This window comes from Petaurus breviceps, unplaced genomic scaffold (assembly GCF_028583685.1).
Source record: "Petaurus breviceps papuanus isolate PSGF00001 unplaced genomic scaffold, PetGlider_PUasm1.0 191, whole genome shotgun sequence".
NCBI classification, from domain to species: domain Eukaryota; kingdom Metazoa; phylum Chordata; class Mammalia; order Diprotodontia; family Petauridae; genus Petaurus; species Petaurus breviceps.
This window is the reverse complement of record NW_027185811.1, coordinates 2,013,330-2,040,594: the sequence shown is the minus strand read 5'-3', so window position 1 is coordinate 2,040,594 and position 27,265 is coordinate 2,013,330. Positions and strand designations below refer to the sequence as shown.

At 37.8% G+C, this 27,265-nt stretch overlaps 1 protein-coding gene across 1 annotated transcript in view; it reads right to left on the bottom strand.

The window, feature by feature from the left end:
• Positions 1–27,265, bottom strand: part of FAM186A (family with sequence similarity 186 member A) — a 142,222-nt gene that overhangs the window by 44,036 nt on the left and 70,921 nt on the right. Inside the window, 2 exon segments of the mRNA XM_069092510.1 lie at positions 26,155–27,262; position 27,265. The exon segment at position 27,265 is cut by the window's right edge and continues 663 nt beyond it. Of these exon segments, the coding sequence (XP_068948611.1) occupies positions 26,155–27,262; position 27,265 (1,109 nt within the window).

Genomic DNA, 27,265 nt, shown 5'->3' with positions numbered 1-27,265 from the left:
AATAATTCCCTCTCAAGGGCCTAGCTCTTTCTCTACTTCTGGCTTCAAGCTTGGAACTCTTCAGCTCAAAACTAACTCCTAAACCATGACCCCTAAAATTCCTTTAGACCCCCAAAGCATGGTTGGCTTATTTGGTTAGTCAATCATGTTATTCCTTTCTTGTCTAAATCAAAAAGGCTCATCAGACATAGATAGCATTTTACACACACACACACACACACACACACACACACACACACACTTCACAATGTGTGACTACATCGTTGTGGACTCAGAGAAAAATTCCTCACCACCAACTTTACTCTTTCTGATTATATTAATTTGAGGGGTTAGGAGGTGTGGTTTGGTGGAGGGAGAGAAAGGAAGAACATCTTTTCATGTGGATCACAGGAACATAAATATAAGCCTGTATTATAGGAACATAAATACAAATCTACTACAAGAGTTCTTAAGCTGTGTCCGTGAAATTGTTTTTTTTTAATATTTTGATAACTGTATTTCAATGTAATTGGTTTCCTTTGTAATTCTATGCATTTTATTTTGTGTATTTAAAAACATTATTCTGAGAAGGGGTCAGTATGCTTTACCAGACTACCAAAGGGATCCAGGACACAAAATGGGTTGAGAAATTCTGATCTAGTCCAACTCTCATTTTACAAATGAAGAAACTGAGGCCTAGGGAGGTTTGGCATTGTACTAAGGTGACACAGTTAGTGAGCATCAAGGGCAGATTTGAATATAGGTCCTCTGACTCTGGAGCCAGTGCTCTTTCCATTACATTATACTGCCTATGGCTAAAGAGAATGGAGTATAAATGAGAAATATTGTTGAGGCAGAAACAACAAGATTTGAAAACTGATCATACACATGGGACAAATAAGAATGAGGCATTGAGAAAGACAGAGAGTTTGTGAACTTGAATGACTAGAAGAATGGTGGTATCTGGAACAGAGAGGGGCAGCCATGAATGTATTACTTGGATGGTATATCTGTTCTCTTGTATTCTGTGCATGCAAAAATAGTGTGAAAAGCATTACTGAAGATATAGATGACCTGGGAGGTTGGGGAGTGAGAACAGGAACTAGTGGTAATAAATCATTTTAGCAAAGTTTTGAGATATATTGTAAACAGACAAAACAAAAGGAAGAATAAACAATACAAAGAATAGTAAAATGTTAGCGCTGTAAGGGGCCTTAGAAATCACTTAGTCCAACCTAGACACTTTGTTAATGCAGAAAATGTGGCCCAGAGAAGAGCAATGATTTGGTGAAGGTCACAAAGCAAGTTAACGACAGTCAGGATGGTGTAATGGGAATGGGAATTTGAAGATCTTCCCTGGTCATTAAGAGACCTGGGGGGAGTTTGAAGACCCCCCCCCCCCCACTTTGAAAGTAAACTCTGCCCCCTAATAGGCTGAATGTAATTACATGGAGCCTGTGATGGAGGGAATTTGCTGAAGGGTGCAGCAGAGCCCACAGAAAGCTTCCCTGCTGTGAAGATAAACTTTGCCCCCTGATAGGCTGAATGTAGTCACGTGGAGCCTGTGGTGGGAGGAGTTTGCTGAAGGGAAGTAGAGCCACAGGAAGCTGGTAGCCAGAGCCAGAGAGATGGTGGGAGAGAGAGGTGCTCAGGCAAGGAGAGAGAGAGGTTTGTAAGTAAATATTGATCTTGTATTGATTTGTGGGAAGGCTAAAGGACGCTGTGGTTCTCAGTATTATTATCACTTCTGAATATCTTTGGTACTATGATGGAATTGGCTTACTGGTTTTGGGATTGGGTTTTCTGGTATCTAAATAAGTGTTTCAATTCTGTCCTCTATATAGAGAGTTTGGTATATTTTGTGATAGAACATCATGCAATATTTATAGTCACAGTCTTTATCATGATTGTGGGAGCTGTAAATATTGCATTGGCACTGCAGATGGCAACTCCAGCCTCTTAACTCAAGGCAATTCATTTTCCATTATACCACAGTTAGTTACCTCCTTTAATGATAGTGATTCGAAGAGGGGAAGGAAACCCATGAAATACTCAGATATTAGCTGAGAAAAATGAGATTTATCCAAACAAAGTATAAAATCTTACCTATAAGAACAAAAGCAAATATGAATAAATGGCACATAATATGCTTTTAGAGCAAAAGCCTGTCATAAAGATGTTGTTTCCTTACCTCTTCCAAATGTACATCTACACCTTATGAGACAGTTGCCTAGACTCCTGAGAGGTTCTATGATTTTCCCAGGGATTCTAAGTAGTACAGGTGAGGAGGTAGAACATTCCAAACATGGAGGACAACAAGTGAAAAAGCCAAAGATGGGCAATAGAAGATATAGGGAGAAGTAGGCCAAATATGGTTGGACTTTAGAGAGCATGGATGAGAATAATGTATAAGAAACTTGTAAACATAGTAAGGGACAACCTGTGAAGAATTTTAAATGCTAAACAGAGGAATTTATGTTTGATCCTAGAGGTAATGAGGATATTTATTGAGTAAAGAGAGTGACATAGTAAAACTCGAGGAAAATATCTTTGGAAGTTACAGTGAGAGATGATGGTGATCATTGCATGTACTTCACAATTACATAGGAAATGTTCAAAAACCTGATCATATTGTTGATCATAAAGAAGTCTGAGAAAAACTGAGAAAATATTATATATTACTTTTATGAAATGCATCATAATATAACTAGAGGTAAACTACGATAACATGAGAAAAACATGAAGGTTAATAATGGAATTAAAAGAACACTTTATTGAACAATCTGTAGTTTAAGAAAGAATTATATAAACATTTTATTTTGAGGATTATAACAATACAAATACTATGTATCAAGGTTTTCTAGGCAAGAAAAGTTTAGTGAGTGGTTCAAAGGGATCCAGAATCTTATAAATCCTCAAAAATTAATAAATATAAGTTGTAGTATATGAATATAATAGAATGCTATTGTGCTGTAAGAAATGATGAGCAGGCAGATTTCAGAAAAACTTGGGAAGACTTACATGAACTAATACAAATTGAAGTGAGCAGAACCAGGAGAATTTTATACACAGTAACAGCAACATTGTGCAATGATCAACTATGAGTGACTTAGCTCTTTTCAGCAATGCAATGATCCAAGACAATGCTAAGGGATTTGTGATGGAAAAATGCTATCCACATCCAGAGAAAAAACTATGGAATCTTAATACATATTGAAGCAAACTCTTTTCACTTTATATTTTGTGTTTTTTTTTCTTTTGGTCTGTTTCTTTTTTATAACATGACTAATATGGAAATATAATTTATGTGATTGAGCAAATTGCTTACTATATTAGGGAGGGGGGAGAAAGGGAGAGAAATTTGGAACTCAAAATGAAAAAAACTAATGCTAAAATTGATTTTTCATGTAATTGTAAAGAATATATAAAATAATGCTTCATATATAATAAAAAGAAAGTTGCTTTAAGCACTGAAAGAGTGACTTACCTAGAAAGAGAAGAACACACATAACCAGAAAAAGAAGAATAAAAGCTTAAAAAAGTCTCTACAAGATTATGTCAACCAAAATAGAAAATGAACAAGGGTGAAAAAGAATATGAATACAATTTTTTTAATGCTACAAAGCAACTGAAATAACAAAGTAGATTGGAAAAAGAAACAGTATGGCAAAAATGACAAAGGAGGAAAAAGTGAAATGTTGAAGAGGATATGGGAAAAACAGTAGCCAAAAATTGAAAATTGGCATGGATGTCCTGTTATTGTGGAATGGCTAAACAAATTATGAATGTAATAGAATATTATTTTGCCATAGGAAATGACAAGATGAACCATTTCAGAGGATACTATGGACTATAAACTATGAATTGATGCACAGTGAAATGAGCAAAACTAGTAGAATAACTTATACCATGAGATTATAGAGAAAAACAACTCTAATCAATGCAATGATAAACTATAAGTCCAGAAGACTGAAGATGAAACACATCATCATCTCCTGCCAGAGAGATGATGAATTTGAAATGCAAAGAGACATAAATTGTTAGGCATAGCCAATGTGAGAATTTGTTTTAGTAGACAATTTATTAGGTCTCATACAAATTTTAAAAAGTAGGAGGCAGCAAACATAATCCTAGGTAAGACAATAGTAAATCTGCACTTTATTTAAAAGAGATAAGCACCACATAGTAGAATAATAATAATAATGATAATAATACTTAAGTATGATCTGATTGACATAGCATCTTGAAGGGGCAAGGTAAGCCCCTCTGTTAGGAATAAGATTATACAAACCAAGACCCCAACTCAATATGATCTTTCTATTACCCTGGGGTATTTGAGAACAGAGGATCCTGAGAACCTGAAGGCTGCTCCTCTCCTGGGACCCAGGCCAGGTCCTTGAGAAGAGGTATGATAACTGCCTAGCTCCTGGAACTAGCCATTCCAAGGAGACATCGCTCTTGGGGAACCTTGGAGGGATTGGCCTCCTTCCCAAGCCTCACACAGGATAGGATAAACTTGCTAAAAACACCTGGTAGTATGCCGTTTTTGTTCTCAGCACTACTTAAACTGTAAGATTCAGACCCCAAATTGGAATCTCACTCATGGAGGAAACATCCTGCCTGGAACCCTCCCGAGCAAGACCATAACAATTGTACCCAGGATTCCCCAGCTTGTGTGGTCAGGTGTTGGTGCTTCCTCTCATTGGTGATGATTGTAAATATATATAATCAGAGTTGCTTTTATTTTACCATTCCTAAGCCTTTACTCTGTTATCTCCAGTTTCCTTCCCATTCACCTATATTCTAAATAAACTATAGTGGATCTTTTGAAGTACCAAGTGTTCCGTTCATGCAAATCCTGAACCTCCTTAATCGGACACATCTAAATACTTAGATGGAAACAGTAATAGAAAAACTATAGTGGAAGACCTTAATGCATTCCCTAAACAAATTAACTAAAAGATAAACAAGAAGGAAGATATGATACTTCTCTGGTGACTACTGAATGAGAATAATACAGTAATATACATATACCACAACTGTATGTGCCTCCTTCACCAAAAAAATGGCTATATGCTAGATCATAAAACCCTCATAAACAAATTTGGAAAACCAGAAATATCAAATGAATCCTATATTGACCATAATGCAATTTAATTAATAAGGCCATTTGAAGAAAGGATTCAAATTCAAATGGAGACTAACTTAATTCAAAAGGATATGTAGGTCAAAGAATAAGTCATAAAATGGATTATTTCATATAATAAAATTATGACAGTGAGATAATATAACCAAAAAAATGTGATGTAGCAAAAAGAATCCAGAGAAAATTTATACCTTTAAACACTTTCATCAAAAAACACATAAAGAACAGATCAATGAATTGTATATAGAATAGAAAAGCAGCAAATCATGATACCTCAACTAAATGTTAACAGAATGTTAGTTCTGAATATCTGAGTAGAAATCAATAAAACTGAAAGGAGAAAATCTACTGAATTGACAAATAAAACTAAGCTTTGGTTTAAATGAAAACTAATAAAACAGATAAGCTATTAGCTAATCTGATTTAAAAGGAGAGAAAACTATTATCAATATCAAAAATATAAAGAGAGAATTCACATCAAATGAAGAAAAAATTATGAGAAACTATTTTACCAATTTATATGCCAACAAAATTGATAACTCAAAGGATATAAATTTTTTCCAGTTCACTTCAAAAATTGAACAAATATTTATTAAGTTCCTATTATATGCAATGCAATAGAGATATAAACTCACAAATGAAGTAGTGCTTCCTTCCTTCTATTTACAAAGATATGATGCTTTCAGGTTTGCAAAAACGTGTATATGATCTCATTTAAGCCTCACCAAAAAATTGAGTGTATGGCATAGATTTTTATTTGTCCCATTAAAATATCCTTTTAAATGAAAGGACTTAAATTGATATTCCTACAACATGCCCAAATTAACATAAAAATAAATAGATAATTTAAATAACCAAATTTCAGAAAAAGAAATTGAACAAGCAATAAAGGAAGTCCTGGGAATAATCTAAGAACAGTTCATTCTATAAAATAATTAGTTCCAATATCACATAAGTTTTTTTTGCAGAAATAGGAGAGATCATACCAAAATCTTTCTGAGACAAATGTAATTCTTGTATACAAACCAGTGAAAGATAAATCAGAAAAAGAAAATATAGACTAATATCTCTAAAGAATATTAATACAAAATTGAATAAAATTATTACCAAAGAAGTTACAGCAACATATTAAAAAGATTATACACTATTATACAGTATGATTAGATTAGATTCAATATAATGAAAATCATAAACACAATTATCACAAAAATAGTTAAAACCATATTATTATATCAACACATTTAGAAAAGGTTTTTGAGAAGACTACACCCATTTTTATCTTTTTAAAAAATAATAGAAACCATAGAAATAAATGAACTTTTCCTTGAGTTAAGTAGTAAATTAACCCTCTGATAGTTTGCCATTCTGATGTGTGTGAGGTGAGATCTCAGAGTTGTTTTAATTTGTATCTCTTTTTATCCTTAGTGATCTGGAGCATTTTTATACAGTAGTTTGTAATTTGCTTTCTTATTTTTCAGACTGTTCTTTTATTCAAACTATTTGATAATTTATTGAATGTAAGATAAGTAGTATCAATTTAAAATGAAGAGCTGGCATTATCCATAATGGAGAAATGATAGAGGTCTTTCCAAAAAGATTGGGGTAAATTAAGAATGTCCATTTTCACCACTATTATTTGAAATACTCCAAGAGAGACTAACTGTAGTAATAACACAAGAAAAAAAATTAAGAGAATAATCACAGGCAACCCCCCCAATATTGTTTTTCACTAATGCCTTCATTTATTTAAAGACTACTAGAAATTCAACTAAAATTTTAAAGGAAACAATAACCAGAAAATCAGCAAGATATAAATGTATAGAAACATCATCCTTTCTGTATATAACGAATGAAACCTAGCAGGAAGAGAAAGAAAAAGTAATTCTATTCAAAGTAATCACAAAATGTATAAACCATCTAGGAGTCTGTCTAGCAAAATACTTGCATTTATTTTATGACTACAATAATGAAAAGTTCTTTACAGAAATAAAATCATAAGTAATTGGAGAAATATCATTTTCTCATGGTTGGATCATATAAATATAGTAAAAATGGCAATAGAATCTAAATTAATTTGTAGATTCAGTGCCATACCAACTGAATTACCAAAGGGTTATTTTGTAGAACAAAAAATAGTTGTAACTCAAGGTTCAAGTCAGGTGAATTTGTATAAGACTCAAGTGAAAAATGTTATGTGTCCCAAATTTCAAGCTCAACTGACTGAGAAACCTTAATTATCACCCAAGTAGGAATTCTTTGAAACTTCTAAGGCATCAAGCTGGAAATTAGATACATGTTGAGGTGTCAGCTCCTCTACATATCTTTTTTCCAGTTCACATGTGTTTTCTCTTGAAGCCAGAAAAATTCTCCCCTTTTACCAATTCTTCCCTGCACAAATACATGGTGCATCAAGGTGTCTTTCTCTGCACCAGTGAGGAAAATCTTATGCAAATGTACTAGAACTGAACCTCAGGTTAATCTGGAGTAAGAAAAGGTCAAGAATCTCGAAGGAAATAATGAAAATAAATGTGAGGGAATGGAGTCTAGCAGTACTAGATCTCAAATATACTATAGTGCAGTAATCATCAAAAACTATCTGGTACAACTTAAAAAATAGGAATTTTTTTCAGTGGCATAGACTAGGTATGTATGACCCAGAAGCAATCATACATAGTAGCATGGTAATAGAGAAATTTTCTAACTCCTGGAGTAAATACTCATGATATGACAAAAACTTATAATAAGGAAGTCTCACAGAATTTTGGTTTAGATGAGAATTTGATATCATTTCCCACAAAAAACTACAAATGATAGTAATACTTAGAAACAAAATTGGGTCAGATCATAAACTAATTGGAGGATCAAATTCACAACTGTGGATGGGGAAAGAGTTCTTGACCAAATAAGGGATAGAAAGGATAACAGGAGAAAAAATGAAAAATTTTGATTACATAAAATTAAAAACTCTTGCATGGGGGGGCGGAGTCAAGATGGCAGAGTAGAAACAGGACATCTGCACAGCTCCTGTTCCCACCTCCTCCAATTCATGTAAAAAATAACTCTAAACAAATTTTGGGGCTACAGAACCCACAAAATGACACAGAGAAGCTAACCTCCTGTTAAGGACAGCCTGGCAGTCCAGCAGGAGGTGGCCAGCTCAGTTTGTTAGGAGCTGAGCCCAGCCCTGTATGAGCCAAGGTTTTAGCCTCAGGGAGGCCACAACCAGCTGCCAGCTGGAGGGACTTCAGATCACCAGAAGCTGTGGTGATTTCCAGAATTATCAACCCATAGATTCTAAGGACAAAGTGAGAGGCCAGTGCAGTGTGGACTTTGGGACCCGGGAGTTTGGGAGTGTGGTCCAGCCTTTACCCCCTGGAGGGAGAAGTGACTGAGGCTCCACAGACATGCAGCCGCTGCCACATGGCTGCTTCAGAGCTCCTGGCCTACAGATTGTAGGGGGACCAAGTGACCAGTCTGAGGGGTAATCACTCTTGTTTTAACCTGCTTCATCTGGATCACTATCTGGGGTGGAGGTCCCAGGGTGCATGACCAGTGTGCCAGAGCATGTGGAGGCTTCAGAGAGGGCACCTAACTAATAACTCCAGTAGCTGAGAAAACCCCAGCGATTAGGACAAAACTCCCCTTTCTGGCAGCAGAGTTCTACTGTGGGGAAAAAGCTCAAAAGTCAAGTAATTGAGTGGCAACATGAGCAAGCAAAGGAAGAAAAGCAAGCAGAGCAAACCAACATTAGACTCTTATTTTGGGGGCAAAAAGGATCAAAGCATGGAACAGGAAGAAGACAATGAAGTCAGAACTCCTACACCAAAAGCCTCCAAGAAAAATATGACTTGGTTACAGGACATAGAGGAGCTTAAGGAGGATTTTGAAAACCAAATAAGAGAAGTAGAGGAAAAATTGGGAAGAGAAATGAGAGTGATGCAAGAAAATTATGAAATGAGAGTCAACAACCTGACTGAAGAAAAGAACACCTTAAAAAACAGACTAACTCAAATGGCAAAAGAGGCTCAAAAAGGCAATGAGGAGAAGAATGCCTTAAAAAGCCAAATTTGCCAGATGGAAAAAGAATCTCAAAATCTCACTGAAGAGAATCATTCCTTCAGAATTAGATTGGAGCAAAAGGAAGCTAGTGACTTTATGAGAAATCAAGATACTATTAAACAGATCCCAACAAATGAAAAAATAGAAGGTCATACGAAATATCTCATTAGAAAAACCACTGACCTGGAAATAGATCCAGGAGAAATAATTTAAAATTATTGGACTACCTGAAAACCATATCATAAAAAGAACCTAGAAATCATCCTTCAAGAAATTCTCAAGGAAAATTGCCCTAATGTTTTAGAACCAGAGGGCAAAATAGAGGTTGAAAGAATCCACCGATCACCTCCTGAAAAAGATCCCAAAAAGAAAACTCCTAGGAATATTATAGCCAGGTTCTGGAGTTCCCAGATCAAGGAGAGAATATTACAAGGAGTCAGGAAGAAACAATTTGAATATTGTGGAAACACAATCAGGAAAACACAGGATCTTGCAGCTTCTACACTGAGGGATTGAAGGGTTTGGAATATGATATTCTGGAGGACAAAGTAGCTGGGATTAAAACCAAAAATCACCTACCCAGCAAAACTGAGTATTATGTTTCAAGGGAAAATATGGTCATTCAATGGAATAGAGGTCTTTCAAGCATTCTTGATGAAAAAACAGAGTTGAATAGAAAATTTGACATTCAGATACAAGAAGCAAGAGACATCTGCATGAGAAGGTAAACAGGGAAAAGAAATCATAAGGAACTTATCAAAGTTGAACTATTTATTTATCATGGAAAAATGATAATTGTAATTTATGAAACTTTTCTCAGTATGAGAATAGTTGAAGGGAATAGAAATGTGTATATATATGTATACATATATATGTATATGTTTATATAGGAGGGTATATGGGCGTATGAATACATATGTGAATGTATATATATATGCACAGCTGTACATAGACAGAGGGCACAAGACCAATTTAATAGGAAGGGATGATACTTAAAAGGTGAAACTAAGAGGTGAGAGAGGAATATAATGAGAGGAGATGGGGAGAGACAGAATGGGGTAAATTATCTCATATAGAAGAGGCAAAGGAAAACTGTTACAATGGAGGGGAACAACAGGAAGGCAAAAGGGAATGAATCAACCTTATTCTCATTGAATTTGGCTTAGAGAGGGAATAACATATACATTAAATAGGCTATTCACCCTACAGGAGAGTAGTGGGGAAGGGGATGAGAGGGGGGATGATGGAGGGCAGGCTGCAGGGGAGAGAAGTTGGAAGCACATACTTTTGAAAGGGGACAGGATCAAAGTAGAGAATAGAACAAGTGGGGGGCGGGATAGGATGGAGGGAAATATAGTCAGTCTTTCACAATATATCCACTATGGAAATGTTTTACATAGCTATACATGTACAAACTATATTGAATTGCTTATCTTCCCAGTAAGGGTGGGTGAGGAGGAAGGAAGGAAAAGAATCTGGAATTCAAAGTTTTAAAATCAAATGTTTTATATGTATTAGTAGTAGTAGTAGTAGTATTTTACATGTAACTGGGAAATAAGATATATAGGCACTGGGGCATAGAGATCCACCATGCCATACTGGAAAGTCGGAGGGGATATGGGGGAAGATATGGGAGAGAGCAGATTTGGGGAGGGGATATTCAGTGGGATCACTGTTTTGGGGTGGTGGGTAGGGGGAAAATGGGGAGAAAATTTGTAACTCAAAATCTTATGGAAATGAATGATGTAAACAAAAAAATAAAAAAGAGAGAAAAAAATGTAAAAAACAAACAAAAAAAGGAAAAAAACCTAAAAATACCTATTTCACAGAAATAAAGGACCTCAGGTTTTTTGGGGAAAAAAAGTCTTGTACAAATAAAATCAATGTAGTTAGAAAAGAATCTGGGCTGTATATTTCTCAGGGATTTGCTATAACTATATAGGAATAATAGTCATTCCCCAATGAATAATTAATTAAATTATATGGAGGCAGTTTGCAAAAATCAATTCCCACATGAAAAAGCGCTCCATTGCTATTAAAATGCAAATTAAAGCAACACTGAGTTTCTATAAAACACCCATCCAAATGGCAAAGATGACCAAAAAAATGGAACTTAATAGTTTTCAGAGTATCTGTTGGGGGACAGGTTCACTAGTGCTCTGTTAGTGGATCTGTGAATTGGTCTAACTATTCTGAAAAATAATTTGGAACTATACTCAGAAACTCATTCCCTGTGACTGAGGAAAACCACTACTAGGCATATGCCCCAAAGAAATCAAAGACAAAGGGAAAAGACATTTAGTGACCCTTTTAGGGGAACTAATGAGAATCAATTTTTGTACCTTAATAAGACAGTAGGAATAAGTTTGTCAACTTAGCACAACTGACTATATATTAAGCCTCCATTTTGTGTCTAAGTTGTTTTTGAGTAATTTTTTTAATAAGTTGTTTTCTAGTAATCAGATAAGCACTTACGTGGTATGATATAGTAAATAACATGTTCTTAAACAACAGACAACATATGTGGACTTACTAATAAAACAGATCACCAATAAAAAGTAGTATAAACAACTTCATAAATAATCTATGTAATAAACAACCAACCAAATTATGTAGTAAACATTTTGAACACCCATCACTGAAAGTATAAAAAACACCCAAAGGGGTGGCTAGGTGGCGCAGTGAATAGAGCACGGGCTCTGGAATCAGGAGGACCTGAGTTCAAATCTGGCTTCAAATACTTAACACAAAAACTAGCCATGTGACCTTGGGCAAGTCACTTAACCCCAATCAGCCTAAGGGAAAAAAAGGCTAAATAAATAAATAAAAACTCACCTAAAGGCCCAGCTATCAACCTCTTTCTAGCATTCAACTAGGACTGGCTCCTTCATTCCCCACACTTGAGACTCAATCAGCCCATCTTCACTTGAAGGCAGTGCTGAATGGAGAAGACTTGCCAGATGACCACCTTGGAGGGAGACACACAGCCTCTAGCTGGACCAGGAGGGAACCTTGTGGAGTCCTATACAAAAGATGCTTATTGGAACCTCCAAGACACAGGTCGGTGTTTTGTTTTTAGAGGAAGATATTGTTTGCATATATTGATTAATAAAGTCTGATTGCATGCATCGAAAAGCACATGTCTAATTATGTTTCTATCCACTAGATAGCATAAGTAAATGGTAATTTGGCAAGTTCATTACAGAAACCAAGGGCTGTTGTGTTGGGAGCCAAAGAGGCCTGAGCCAGGACTTCAGATAATTACTTTGATATCAGTGGACCTGAATATCAAAGACCTCTTTGAGATGCGACTTTTCACTAAGTTAGTTCCTGAGTTCTTTTGATATGGGTTGCATTTAAAAGGATGTTGTTTGAGTTCTGAGACCAACAAGCTATACCCCAAGACTTTAGTTATTCAGAGCCAAAATATTTGATTCAGCACTCAGGTATCTTTGGGTGGTCAGCTCTAAACATGATGTCTTTTGAGGATTGCAGCTTTGGCTTTGAAGTCTCCTCTCAATTGTATCTGTTTATGACTGTGGCTGCATTAGCAGGTACCAGAGGCCTAGATCAAAGGTCTTACCCTAATCTTTGGTCTCTTAGATAACAAATCCTTATCAAATTATTTATTCTGTACTACTTCCGGGATACAACAGACTAAGGTAATGATAAGAATACTTGAGATCCCTTCCTTTGTCTCATTGCTCTATAAAAACCTTGTCCTAAGAGTCAATAAATGGAGTTCATCATTATTCCTTGAACTACCCACATGGCCTGGTCATTTCTTATTCACGTCTCCAAATCATGCTAAGTGCTGGACACTGAGCAGCCTATGGCACTGCTGTCTAAAAAGGACAGTTTCCCCTTTTTATCCTAAGAGAATGGAGAGAGTTTAAATCTTGTTAAGAGGCAAGAAGTGAACAGCTCCACAAAAGGGAAGCTTTTACATGCCTCGATGCAATGGAAAGAACACATACAACACAATGATGCCCAAGAGGCTTATTACTTTCTCCTGACATAGATTCCTGACAAGTAACTTCAACTATGTTACAGAGAGTGATAAGAGGTTGACCTCGTGACTGATATCAGGACTGATGATTAGAACTGAGTATGGTGAGTTGGATATGAAGAAACAGACCCCAATACCCCAGATTTCTATCCCCACATTCTCTGCCTCTTCTTCCTGCCACCTCATTCTGTCTCTAGGAACAGGTGAATCTTCTTTGCCAGGCCTTGTTTCCTTAAGAATTTGTTTAGTTTTCTCTTTCACCATTTATTTTAAAAAGAAATAGTTTTTTTCTTCTTCTGAGATCCCATAGTCATTTGTTTCAGTATTGACTTTCTATGTGTAGTCTTTCAGGTAAAATTCAGCCAATAAGAGGATCAGGGTCCATGGACAATAAAGCATACTGGAGAGATATGTAAGAGATTTTTATTTTTGAGAGATATTGAATAGAACTAGATCCTCTATGTAATTACTAGAACGGCCAGCTGGAAGCTCATGATAATCAAAATAGATTCTATTTATACAAAATCATGTGGCCTCCCAAATAAGGGACTTTCCTTTGAGGAGAGTCAGGAAAGATAGCAAGTGGAGATGAAAGAGAAAGTTTCAGGCATAGAAGACAGCCAGTGAGAATACTCAGAGTTGAAAGATGGAATTTCTTGTTCAAGGAACAGCAGAGGCCAATGTCACTGGATAGAAGGTAGATGGGTGTATTAGCAAGCACCCTAGCACACCCAGGATAATCTGCTAGAAAAGGTTCTTTGGTCTGCTTTTCTAAAGGGAAGACAGTTTCAAAGGGGTCAACAATCTTACTTTAATTACAGATAAGTAGAAAAGAGAGTATCCAAGAAAGAATTCAATAGACAGGGTTCCAACTGTCTAAACAGAATAATACAACCACCTACATATACCACTAGACTGGGAGAGCACCAACATCTGAGTAGTTAGAGGGCTCTTAACAAATGGTTACTAAGAGTTGGGTCCAAGGAATCAAAAGGTCGTTCTCATGAGTGACTCTCCAAAGCAAAATGCCAACCTTCCAGACTAGGCCCCTGGTCGTCTCAGAGCCAGAAGGCAGGAGACCTATATGACTCAGCACAGCTGTGAATTATCAGGGCTCAAAGGAGTTTAATCCTTCAGATGTTTCCAATTATTTAGCCTAAGCCTGGGAAACAACTCCAAAAAGAAAACAACAAAATCCCACCTTGCTTGCCCTTACAGTGGGTTGGGGAGGGGGGCTGGTGTAAGGTGTAAGAAACCTGGAAAGGTAGGGGAGACAGGTTATTAAGGGTTTTGAACACCAAACAAAAGATTTTTTATTTGAGGAAATAGGGAGCCACTGGAGTTTCTTGAATTGTGTGTGTGTGTGTGTGTGTGTGGTGGAAGGTGGGGAGTAATGTGGAAAATCAATTTGACAGCTGAATGAAGGGTCAATTGGGTCAGGAAGAGAATTGAAACAGAGAGATCAATCAGAAGGCTACTTCAAGAATACTTCAAGAATGTGGTGACAGGGGTCTACACCCAGGTGATGGTATTGTCAGAGGAGAACAGGAGGCATATATGGGAACTATTTCAAAGGTAAAATTGACAGGACTTGACCACTGATCAGACATGGGGTTGAGAGAGAGTAAGGAGTAGAGGATGACACCCAGGTTGTGAGCCTGACTGACTGGAAGAATGGTGGGACCCTCAACAGTGATAAGGAAGTTCAGAAGAGGAAAGGGTTTTGGGAAAAAGAGCATGAGTTCAATTTTGGATGTGTTGCATTTAAGATGTCTACAGGACATCTAATTCAAGATGTCTAAAAGGCAGTTGAGAGATGAGAGCGTAGGAAAGAAGTAGATCTGACAATCAGCTGCTGAGACATGATCACTGAAACCATGGGAAGTGAAATTCACCAAATGAAATAATACAGAGGGAGAACAGGGCCCAGGACAGGACCCAGGGGTATATCCATGGTTTGCAGTCATACTGGATGAAGATTCAGCAAAGGAGACTGGAGGAATGGTCAGACACAGGTAGGAGAAAAACAGATAGACACCAGTGAAAACTCAGAGAGAAGAGAGTATCAAAGAGAAGGTGGTGATTGACTGTCAAAGTTTGCAGAAAGATCAAGAACAGTGAGAATGGAAATAAGGTCATCAATCTGGCAATTAAGAGATCCCTGGTAACTTGAGAAAGCAATTTCCGTTGGATGATGAAGACAGAAGTCAAAGAGTTACAAAAAGAGTGAGGGGGAAGAATCAGCTTGTGGAGCTCTTTTTCAGCCATGTTCAACTCTTTGTGACTCCATTGGGGATTTTCTTGGCAAAGATATTTATTTGCTTGTCATTTCCTTCTCCAGATTTTTTTGCAGATGAGGAAACTGAGACAAACAGGGTTAGAGTGACTCACCCAGGGTCACACAGCTAGTGAGAGTCTAAGGCTATATTTGAACTCAGGAATTCAAACTCAGTCTTCTTGACTCCCAGCCTGTCACTCTACCTACTGCACCACCTAGCTTCCTTAAAGAAGCAGGAGGAACCACCAAAATTCCAGAGTTGCCAGAAGCAGTATAACTCTTCCAAAGAGACCTAAAAATGTAAAATACTGAATCCTGATAGGGAAATCCAGAAAGTCACAGTGAGTCCTTTGTCTAGCCCAAGTCAGCATGTAGACACTGAATATGAAGTCAGGCCAGGAGCATGCCATGAATGGAACACTCTGGCACCCAGAGAGAAGCTATTCATCAAAGCAAGATGTGGTCCCAGACCCATATATGTGACCATGACAGAGATAGGTACCAAATGATAGCTTGGTCACCCATAACCCAGTTCTGGGTCACAAATATAGGACAGATTAAGGATATTTGCACTTGAGGTAGCATTTCATTCCTGTGATTTCCAACTTGGGAGGCCCTGGATAGGGCACCAAGAAATTAGGAAGTTAAGAAGCAAGCAGGAGCAGAGTGGGGTCTCTGTTCCAGCATACTGCCACTCTTCAGAGGAATAATTGGGGCATGAATTTCAGATCAAAGATGACTCTACAATTCTGTCACTGAACTAACACAACTTTCCAGCTAGTTGATATGTACTGAGTCCAGCAACAGTTTAGTGCTGCTCAAACTTAAACCCAAGTCAGAGCTCAGACCAGGGGGTCAGCTATCAGATTATGCCCTAGATTGGTTGACTTTGAGAGCACTAAAAGCTTAAAGGCACCTAGTCTGTCCTTGAGATCCTGGAATAACACAACATTGAAAACCCCAAGAAATGAGCAATATGTACTCCCTGAAACTTAAAATGAACCAAACAGAAGGAGGAGGGTGGAAGGAGTAGCTGATACTTCATCCTTATTCTTATCCAAGCTGGTTAAAAGAAGAGAGAATATATGCACGCATGTAATATACATATCACAATTGGGTTCATAAATTCATTTCACTTAACAAAGAATTAGGAAAGGGGAAAAGTGAAGAATTAGAAGGATGGTAAATCAAGGGGGAGATTATTCCTAAGCAAAACAATCTCTAACTAAGGATGCACAAAAATATTTATAATTCTTTTTGAGTTGGCAAAAATGACAATCTTAGGTTGTGCCAATAAATCAGGGGAATGGGTGATTAAGTTATGATAAATGTAATGGAACACTGTTGCGATGTTTAAAATTATGAAAGAGACAGTTTCAGAGAAACCTGGGAAGACTTAGATGAAATGATACAGAATGAAGTAAAAAAGAACCAAGAACAATTTATACAATGAAAACAAAATCATAGAGACAACCAACTTTGAAAGAATTGGGAACACTTATGACCAAGCACAATTCCAAAAGATTCATGATAAAATATGTTATCCATATCCTAATAGGGAATAAAGAACTTAAGAATAAAGAATGAGACAATTTTTTTTTTTGGACATGGCCAATGTGAAAGTTTGTTTTGATTTTTACATGTTAGTAATGGGTTTTGTTTCTCCCTACTTCTCAACTTGGAAGGCGGGGAGTGGTTAGGATGGGAAGGTGAGATGGTAGATTTTTGCTGATTGAAAAAAATATATTTTTTAAGAGAGATGTAGGGGCACCTGTGGTAGACAACCTTCTCAAGGAGTTCAATCACAAAAGGGAAGAGAGATGTGTGAGGAGGTATGAAAAAGTTCAAAAGAGCTGCTGTGGTAGGTAGAATAGTGAATCAATTAGGGAGGTATAAAAGAGTTACCTCTGCTACCGTTAGGGCCAAGCAGATATGACCAACTACAATTCTAGAGGATGTGTAATGAAAGAGGTCATCGTGTTAAGATGTGATAGATTCAGAGTACAAATTGAGCAAAAAGTGAGGGAGTACATACGTGGTAATAAGGTATGGTGGCAAGATCCTTGTTCTGGATATGCCCTGGTATCCTGGTAAATGACTAGAAAGGATGTGAAGAATGGTCTATGCCCAAGTAAATATAATGGGTTAACTGAATTTTTATTCAACTACTAATAAAGATAGCTCAGCCCCTTGGGAGGGGAGTGCAGTGATCTCAGGAGGACTGGGTCCAGAGGGTCACTGTTATTGTTACTACTTCAAATAGTGCTTAGGAACCTATGATATTGGAGTCCAAATGTGGTGGCTCCATTCTCACTGAGGGAGAAGAGTATTTTTTATAGAAATCTTCACAAAATTTTTCTATTTTTCATCTGTTCATTGTTCTTTTTCCAGTTTCAGCTTTAAATGCCCTTGGGATAATCTAGTTTATTTGGATCCCTTGAGAAGCTTTCTGTAAACTTATTTTTCTCTCTAATGTTTTTGTGAAGTGATATTGCTCATAATCTTCCAGTTTCTGATTTTGATTTTCCTCATTGTGGCAACTGCTTTACATTGGTGAAACTTCCCTGAGAAACAGTGATAAACCATATCAATGACTATTCTTTTATCTGTTTTTTTCATTCTACTTCAACAACTGCTTGTTTAAATATGTGTAAAGCACAAATAGTTCCAATTGCATATCCACTCCTTATTTTTATTCTTTCTTCTAAGTTGCTGTTAATCTTTTCACTAACAAGGTGATAGCCTGACCAAATCATACAACTGATTTGGAAATAATTCCCATATCAATATCCCATTCCCATATCAATATCCCATTCTCATATCAATATCCCATATCAACATTCCCATATCATCTGACAGGTGTGCCCAAACACACCCTAATGTCTCCAAAAATTTTTAATATATTCTGTAGCAATTTTTAAAATTTGCATTTTAAAATCAAATTTAGCTCATGAAAAACATAAATTTATTTAAATTTGGTTTCTTAAGTTTGTTTGATGAATCACATTAAAAAAATAAAAATTCTCTGGGTATACAACATTAATGAAATATGGTATATACACCTATGTCAGAAACTAATGATTTCTTGTCTATTAGAAAAAATTCAGGTTTTCTTTTTTTGTGATGTTATTTGATGGTGGTCATGTCCAGCATTTTCTCTCTTAAAAAAAAAATCATGTTACAAGAGCACATGAGTCTTTTGAATCATTTACAAACTTTTGGGCTCCTTCATATCTTACTCCCAAACCATGCTTTCCAATATATTTTACACTGTCCTTTCCTATGTCAACTTTTACATTAAAGTTACCATGTATTAAAATATATGTTGATAAAATTTAGAGACTTTTGAATATGATCAACTGTAAGAAACATGGAAAGACTTAGAAACAGGAAAACAATATGTACAATGACTAAAATAATACAAAAAAATCATGAGAAAAACTTGATTATATGTAATTGAACTGATTAAGGTTGGCCACAAAGAAGAATCAGGGAAAATATACCTTTAAAGACATGGTTGATGTTGTGTTCAGTTTTACTGAACTGCTCCCCCACTACACCCCACAAATCTTTGTTACAAAGAACCAGTTAGAGAATCAGGGAGTGATATATTTAGAAATGAGGACAATACGAAAACAAAAGATATTAAGAAACTTGTTTTTATCTTTTTAACTTGTGCTAAAGATGTTGGCATATAACCTACAATTATTCTCACAGTGGTTTTTTGGAATGCCTGCCATGGGCTAGCAGTCCTGGGATACTAGGAGAACATCCCCAGTGGCATTTACTCTGAGGGGAAGGAAAAGGTGCAATGGGAATGATTCCCCGTGGTGAGCTGGCATATCCAACCCACACTCTACACACACTTCTATGGGGGATACAATATAAGCCTATGTCTCCAAAGAAATGATATTTCATATTGTCTTTGAATATATGTGATAACACATACCAATGCCTTTATTTACCGCCTCTAAGAGACACCTATAATCAATACTTCCATTTTTCTATAACTTCCCTTCATCTCGTTTTCATTTATAGCAAGAATGTCAAGTTTGAGACAATTCCACTTCTCCAATAGTAAGTGCAGTTGTTGGGTACTGAACAAGGTTCTCACATTTGGAGAATTTGACATTAAAGTCAGCTTTAATGATAATCTAAAAAAAAAAAATGTAATTCTTAACACACTCTGCTACCACCACTGAAGAAGAGGAAAGGAGCTACTCAGGATTTTGTATTTTTTGTTTGTTTAACAGGTTAGTGGACAACCTACTAGGAAATCAGACATTATCTCTAACCCTTCTCAGTTTGGTAGAGCCTGATGGAGCCTGCACCCCACCTGCATTACCTTCAAGAACCCAGGCTTACCTCTAAGCCATTAGGAGACATTGATGTAATTAAGGCCTATTTCTAGAGTACTTAAAGATTTATAAAACACGTTAATCACAATAACCCTCAGTAATACAAGTCGTACATAGAGCGTTGGGTTTGGAGGCAGAAAAACCCAAGTTCATATCTGGCCTGAGATACTTTGTATGAATCTGGGCAAGTCACTTGACCTCTGTCTGACTCAGTTTCCTCATTGGTAAAATAGGTAAAATAACAGTACCTATCTCCTAGGGTTGATATGAGGATAAAATGAGATAATATGTGCAAAGCACTTTGTAAGCCATAAAGTATTATGTCACTACTTTTATTACTGTTGTTGTTACTGTTTTACAGATGAGGAAACTGGCTCAGAGAAGTAAAGAGTGACAGCTCTGATTCTTCAGTTAGAGGACCTGAGTTCAAATCCTTTTTCTAATGTTTACTACTAGTATCAGTAGGCAAGTCACTTAACCCTCCTTGGCCTCAGTTTTCTTACCTGTAAAATAAAGGGTTGGATTGGATTGCCTCTGAGGTCCCCTCCAGCTCTCTATCCATTATCCTATGACTTTGCAAGAGTAACACAGCTAGTAAGCTTACAGACACTGTCTAAGAAGCCTTGTGACTTTAGTAGGAGCCCAGGAACTATGTACACCAAACACAAAGTCAAGCAATTGAACAAAGTTTTGTATGAATAACTGACAAAGTAAATTTCCTAAGGAAAATGGTCCATTTTAGAAAAATATAAAGACTGCTCAAGTGAGTACAAGAAAGCCCACAAACGATCTCCTAGGACAAAGGAACAATTAGGCAAAAATATCGTTTAAGAAGAACCATACGGGGTAGCTAGGTGGCACAGTGAATAGAGCACTGGCCCTGGAGTCAGGAGGATCTGAGTTCAAATCTGGCCTCAGACACTTGACACTTACTAGCTGTGTGACCTTGGGCAAGTCACTTAACTCCAATTGCCCTGCTTTCCCCCCTCCAAAAAGCAAAAAAAAAAAAAGTACCATAATAGCAATTCTCATTTATGCTCTATGAGGACAGGCAGCTTGTCTTATCTAAACTCAGATCTTCCCTAGGGATCCCTTCTCTTGTTTAATCTTCTACACAGAGTAGATACTTAATATTTGCAGAAGTGAATTAAATAAAAACTCTGTGAGGGAAGTAGCAGATTGTTATTATTATTCCCCTTTTACAGACAAGAAAACTAAATCTGAAAGCTTTGGTGACTGACTAAAGATTATGTATATGTCTAAGGAGTGCCAGAGCTACATATCTGAACTCAAGCCTTCTCATTCCTCATTTAGTGTTCTTTCTACCACATTGTACCATCTTTCACGAATGCTTTCTACATTAAGGGTAGTAATAAGGGGAGAGGAAGGAAACAAGTATTTACACAGCACCAGTTCGTGCCAAGCACTATGCCAAGCTAAGTGCTTTTGACAAATATTAATCCATTTGATCCTCGGAAGGAGGTGCTATAATCCTCATTTTACAGTTGAGGGAAATGGAGCAAACAGAAGTTAGATGCCTTGCCCAGAACTTAGGAAGTATTTGAGGTTGTATTTAAACTCAGGTTTTCTGGCTTTAGGCCCAGTACTCAATCCATTGTGCTACCAGCTGCCCTGTGATAACCATCATAATTCACATTTTTGTGGCAGTTTTGGGTTTCTGGAGTGTTTTGCTCACAACAGCCCTGTAGGGAGATGGCACAAGTATTATCCCTATTTCACCAAGGAGGAAGCTGAAACTCAGAAAGGTTAAGTAACTTATCTGAAGTTACAAGAGTAGGACTTGAAATGACTATGATGTAAGGACAAAAGGCATCAATAAAGCTCATTTTTAAGTGTAGCACTCTCTCTGGCATATTCTGGTGAATTCATTCCAGAGGGTGAATGCTACCTGGACCCCCAGGGGAAGCCCTGTGAGGTTGTACTCCTAAAGCTATAGCTCACAAGTCCCCACCATTAACAATCAGTCAACTAAAAACATTAAAGTGTCCATTAACTATCAACCAGTGGAGACAAGAGGTTCTTAGAAAAGATATTTAAGATGTCAGGGGAAGAATGTGTGTGGATCCAGTCGTTTTTCAGTTGTGTTGAACTCTTCATGGGGTTTTGTTGACTAATTTGGGGTTTTCATAGCAAAGATACTGGAGGGATTTGCCATTTCCTTCTCCAGCTCATTTTGCAGATGAGGAAACTGAGGCAAACAGGGTTACATGACTTGCAGCATGGTAAGAATAGTAACTATAAACTGTAAACTTGTGGTGTGCTTTTCCACAAATATACAGCAACCATGACAAGAAAGGTCAGATGAGAACTGAGAGTACAATGATGAGGCATATGTGTAGAATGCATGTGAGGCAAAGGCAACTCAAAACTCCTGGTAATGCAGGGCTTGGATGTCCTTTCCTTCCTTCCTTCCTTCCTTCCTTCCTTCCTTCCTTCCTTCCTTCCTTCCTTCCTTCCTTCGGTAGTTCCTTTAGGTAAAATATCTTTTCTGGTTGGGTTGCTCAGCTGGATATCAAGGATTTTCTCCTTTCTGTAGTCAGTTTTCTTCTCTACTTCCAGGAGTCCCATCCCTCAAAGCTACTCCTTTCCTCCACTGATTGTCTTTCTGTATGTGTCCATCCAAGTAAGTATCTCTGCTCCCTCATTTTTGAACTGAAGAACTCTTGAACTTCTGGATAGAGTGTCTTCCCCTGGGAAAATTACTACTGGATGCCATGGCATGCCCAGTTTGGAGAAGGGAGAGAGATCCCCTCCTCTCCTCCCACCATCCAGTACAATACTCTTCCACAATGCATTCCTGATCCTGCAATCCCTCAAACTCTGATCAACTGTCCCTAGGAACTAGCTTTAAACCCTGAAAAGGTATATCTAATTTTTTGCTTGTCCAATGAGGTTGCAAATATCACAAAGCAATAACAAGATGGTACACCTTGTTAAAACATTAACATTTTAACATGTGTGACTACATACTGTAACTACATCAACTGAGGTTAGTGAATACCCTCCTTTACACTATCTCACCAGTTTAAACATTTCCTGATCCCCAAAAATGAAATGGGATGCTTTTTGGCAAAGTTCATAGAGCGGGGTTCACAAAAACATCTTGGAAACAGATAATTCCACCAGGATAAAGGATATAATAGCTGGTGGGCCTGGGGATTACATTCGGTTTCCAATTAAGGGGTATAGATTTTAGCAAACTCTTACTACCTTATAAAATTCTTATATGCTACTGCTTGTCTTGGTGCTTGCAAAGGCTTTCCCCAATTCAAAGACAATAAAGAAAACAGAAAAGGGAATCGAGTGTAGTCCCTACAGCAATCCTGGAACACGTGGGGCACTTCCTCCCCACTGGGATTTTAGACCTGGGATGTGACACTCACCTCACTAAGACAAGGAAGCTAACATTAAAAAACAAACAAACAAAAAGCCTAGAAGTCCTGAAGAGGTATGGGGCTCTCCAAAAAGTATTAAGTACTTGTTGTTTACTCTATCTAGATTTCTAGGCTAACAGACAAACCTTATACTATAGACCTGCAGTCAATAAAGATCTCAAAAAGGCTGTATGGACTTATGTCAGAGTAAGGCAAAAGTATAGGGCTGCTTAAAAGTTTGGTTTTTTTTAAGAGTAAAGATGAACGAACTGCTAAGTGCCAGTGTTTTAGGGATGTAACATTCATACTGCTCATGTCATTTTCCATAATCATAATGTATAGCAATATGACAGATATTAGTATATAAACATCCAACCCTATACGAGTCATCCAGAAGAAACCAATCTGACTTGTAAAATTCCTTGTAAAACTGTCCAATTAATCTGAAACAAAAAAGGCGAATCCCTACTAGGATATTCAAGGAGGAGAGTATGGAGAACATATTTTCCATAGTAGGGCACTGAAAATGCGGGGTGCATCCTGGATGAAATACCAATAACCCTGCTGGAGTACTCCTCTAACTCACACTTGTAATCTAAAGCTTAGTCTCTAAAGGTTGCTAACAACCTCAGGTTCCAGGATTAACTCTGTGAAGCTGTAATTCTAAAATTATAGTTAATTGGTAACTATACATTGTGACTATATCAGTTGAGGTTAGAATTACCCATCAACAGCAAATAAGCAAAATTTAAGTGGCAAAGTTGATAAGAGTGGTAGGTCTGGAGTCAGGAAGACTCATTTTCCTGAGTTCAAATCTGGACTCAGACACTTACTAGCTGTGTCACTCTGGGCAAGTCACTTAACCCTGTTTATCTCAGTTTCCTCATTTGTAAAATGAGCTGGAGGAGAAAATGGCAAGTTATTCCAATATCTTTGATAAGAAAAACCCCAAATTGGATCATGAAGAGCTGGACAAGACTGAAATAACAAGATATGATTAGCTCGTAGCAAAGATACTTGCCAAGATGTCACAGTAAGAACAGTAATTACAAAACATTCTCACATCTGTGGTGTGCTCTTCCATAAATGCACAACAAAACATGCTTGGGAAGAATGGGTTTAAACTGAGTACAATACTAATGAAGCAGATATGTAGGTTATATCTGCAGACAACTCCTAGTACTGGAGGGCCCAGAAGATTGAGTCCTCAGACCATGAACTGTCTCTTCTGGCAGGGCTGCTCAGCTAGATTCCAAAGGTTTTTCCCTCTCCATGGTCAGCATTCTTCTCTGTTTCCAGGGGTCCCATTCCTCCTTTCTTCCATTGACTATCCTTCTGTGTCTGTGTCCACGTCCTCAATTGTTCCTCAAGCTTTTCTGAACCAACCAACTCTTAAGCTGTTTGTCAATGGAGAGTTTTCTCTGGGCATGGCAGATGGCATCTAGCAGTAACTAGATGTTGGGAGTTGAAAGGCAGGACAGAGAAATACCTTATTTTTCCCTAAGCAGAGGCCTTCTCCACAAAGCATTTCTGATTCTACCCTCCCTCAAATTGACTTTAAAATTAATTTTAAAAAATTTAAATAAAAAAAAATAAAATTAATTTTGAAAAAATTTTTAAACTAAAAAAAAAAATTAAAATGTGGGGACTTAAAGCCCCGCCAAGGTGTGTTTAATTGTCCAATGATGCTGTTGTCTCTAATTCCATCAGAGAAACATATCCACACATTGTAAAGGGATCACAGGGTTAAATAAAACATTAACCTGATCTATGTGACTATATTTCCTGACTAAATCAAGATAAGAGGGAACTGACTCTCTTACACAAAATAAATCTTTTTTTAATCTACAGCATTTTGATGAGAAATAAGATATAAGGCAAAAGAGTATAACATTTCGCAGTTTCAGAAAAAGGTTAGATTGTTTTGGAAGGGTAACTCACTGACCTTAGTACTGAGAGACTAATGCCTTCTGCTCTGGACTTGAAATTAACACTATAATCTTAACAGCCTCAAAACTTCCTTCCCCTGGTGTCACATTCACGCTTCTACCAGGCTAGAAAATCAGTTTCTATTACCGTGTTTCCCCGATAATAAGACACTGTCTTATTATTTTTTTGGACAGAAAAACACCAGAGGGCTTATTTTCAGGGGAGGGCTTATTTTAGAGGAATCTTACACAGTAAGGGGAGGGCTTATTTTCGGGATAGGTCTTATTATCGGGGAAACACGGTATATGTAGTCTCACCAGTCAATGATAGATTAATAGTAGGCATGAGACAGGTTCTCAATGATTTTTGAATTAAAAAAAAATCATAGGATCAGAGCTGGAGTTGGACCTTAGTTCAACCTTATCGTTTTACAAAGCAGGAAACTGAGACTTAAGAGATGTTAATGACTTTGTCTATGGTCACATATCTAGTGAGTGTAATGGAGGACTTTTTTGTAGCCAGGGCTTCCTGACTCCAATTCAGCATACTGTGTTCTCTGCCTCTCAATAAGATATTGTCCTCTCACCTCATTTTAATTGGCTCCCATCTTATCAGAGGTAGCAGTAACCCTTTTCACCCCCACCCCTGTTCCAAAACACACACATACACAACACACCCTTAAACTATAAGAAATATACAGGTCACATATTCTATCAATGAAGAGAAGTTAGAGATGCTTGAGGTCTATCCCTAACTTTCTGAAGATGAGATGATAAAAGGTAATCAAGACCTCCTACAAAATATTCCTTTTTTTGTAAGACAAAAATCTGGAGTGGGAGGACAATTGGTTTCAACTCCTAGAATTTCTTAATACATTTCTTAAAATAACATTTCCTTGCACTCTTCGAACCAAGTCTTAATCTCCCACCCTCAACCCTTCTCTGCCCTTCTACAGAGGGATTCCCTCCCATCATCAATGAAACTAGATGCGCACACTCTACCTGGCACTCTGGATCAGCCTATAGGCAATGTACTTGCGGAACAGGTACCCGAGCCTGATTAGGTTCAAATAATGGGTCTCATTTATGAGTTCCTTAGTTGTTTGATGCAGCATCGATGGCAATTGAAGGTCTTCCATTGCCTGGCTAATGATCACCAGGTTCTTCCTTTGACCGTCAACATCAATAAAGTATCGATTTTCCTCAGAAGGAGGAGCAGATACAAAGAAACCTCCAGGAGAGGAAGGGGGCACTGTCATCTTGGATTTCTCAGTGGCTATAAAAGAGGACGATCTCAGAAGTTTGTTATCTATGGGAGGGAGATAGACTTTTGGGGATATATGAGAAGACATGAGCTGTGATATTTGGAGAAACTGAGCAGAGGGAGGAGGTGGTGATTTTGGAAACTTGACAGCAGGAAAAGAATGTTCAACAATGAAAGATGGTTGAGGTGACAGGGCCTTGTAGCCAGTCCCTTCCTTGGGTGGATAAGGCTGAGTACTCTTCAAGATTTCTGGGGACCATTCTGTTGAGGGCTTTCCAGAAATGGGAGGGAACTGTGGCCTCTCAAACTTTGGAGCAGAAGGAGGACCCAGAAATGGCTTCAGAGATGAAGGAGGGGCCAATTCTGTGCTGACTTTCTCAATGGCAGAAAGTGGCTCTGTTGTTAGGGACTGCCTAAGGCTTTCAGGGACCAATGGCTTGAGTGGCTGTTGCCCAGGTGGGACCAGTATCTGTCCAGGGAAAGGAGTGGACTGTGGCACATAGGTTTCTTCAGGGGCAGCAGAGTACCATGACGTCAGGGGCTGTCCAGGGACAGCAGGGCCCACAGGTGTAGGAAGCTCTTCAGGAGCAGCAAAGGCCACAGGTGTGGGAGGCTGTCCTGGGACAGCAGGGGCCACAGGTGTAGGAAGCTTTTCAGGAGCAGCAAAGACCACAGGTGTGGGAGGCTGTCCTGGGACAGCAGGGGCCACAGGTATGGAAGGCAGTCCAGGGGTAGCAAAGACCATATGTGTGGGAGGCTGTCCTGGGACAGCAGAACCTATAGGTATGGGAGGCAGTCCAGGGGTAGCAAGGGCCACAGGTGTGGGGGGCTCCCCAGGGGCAGCAAGGG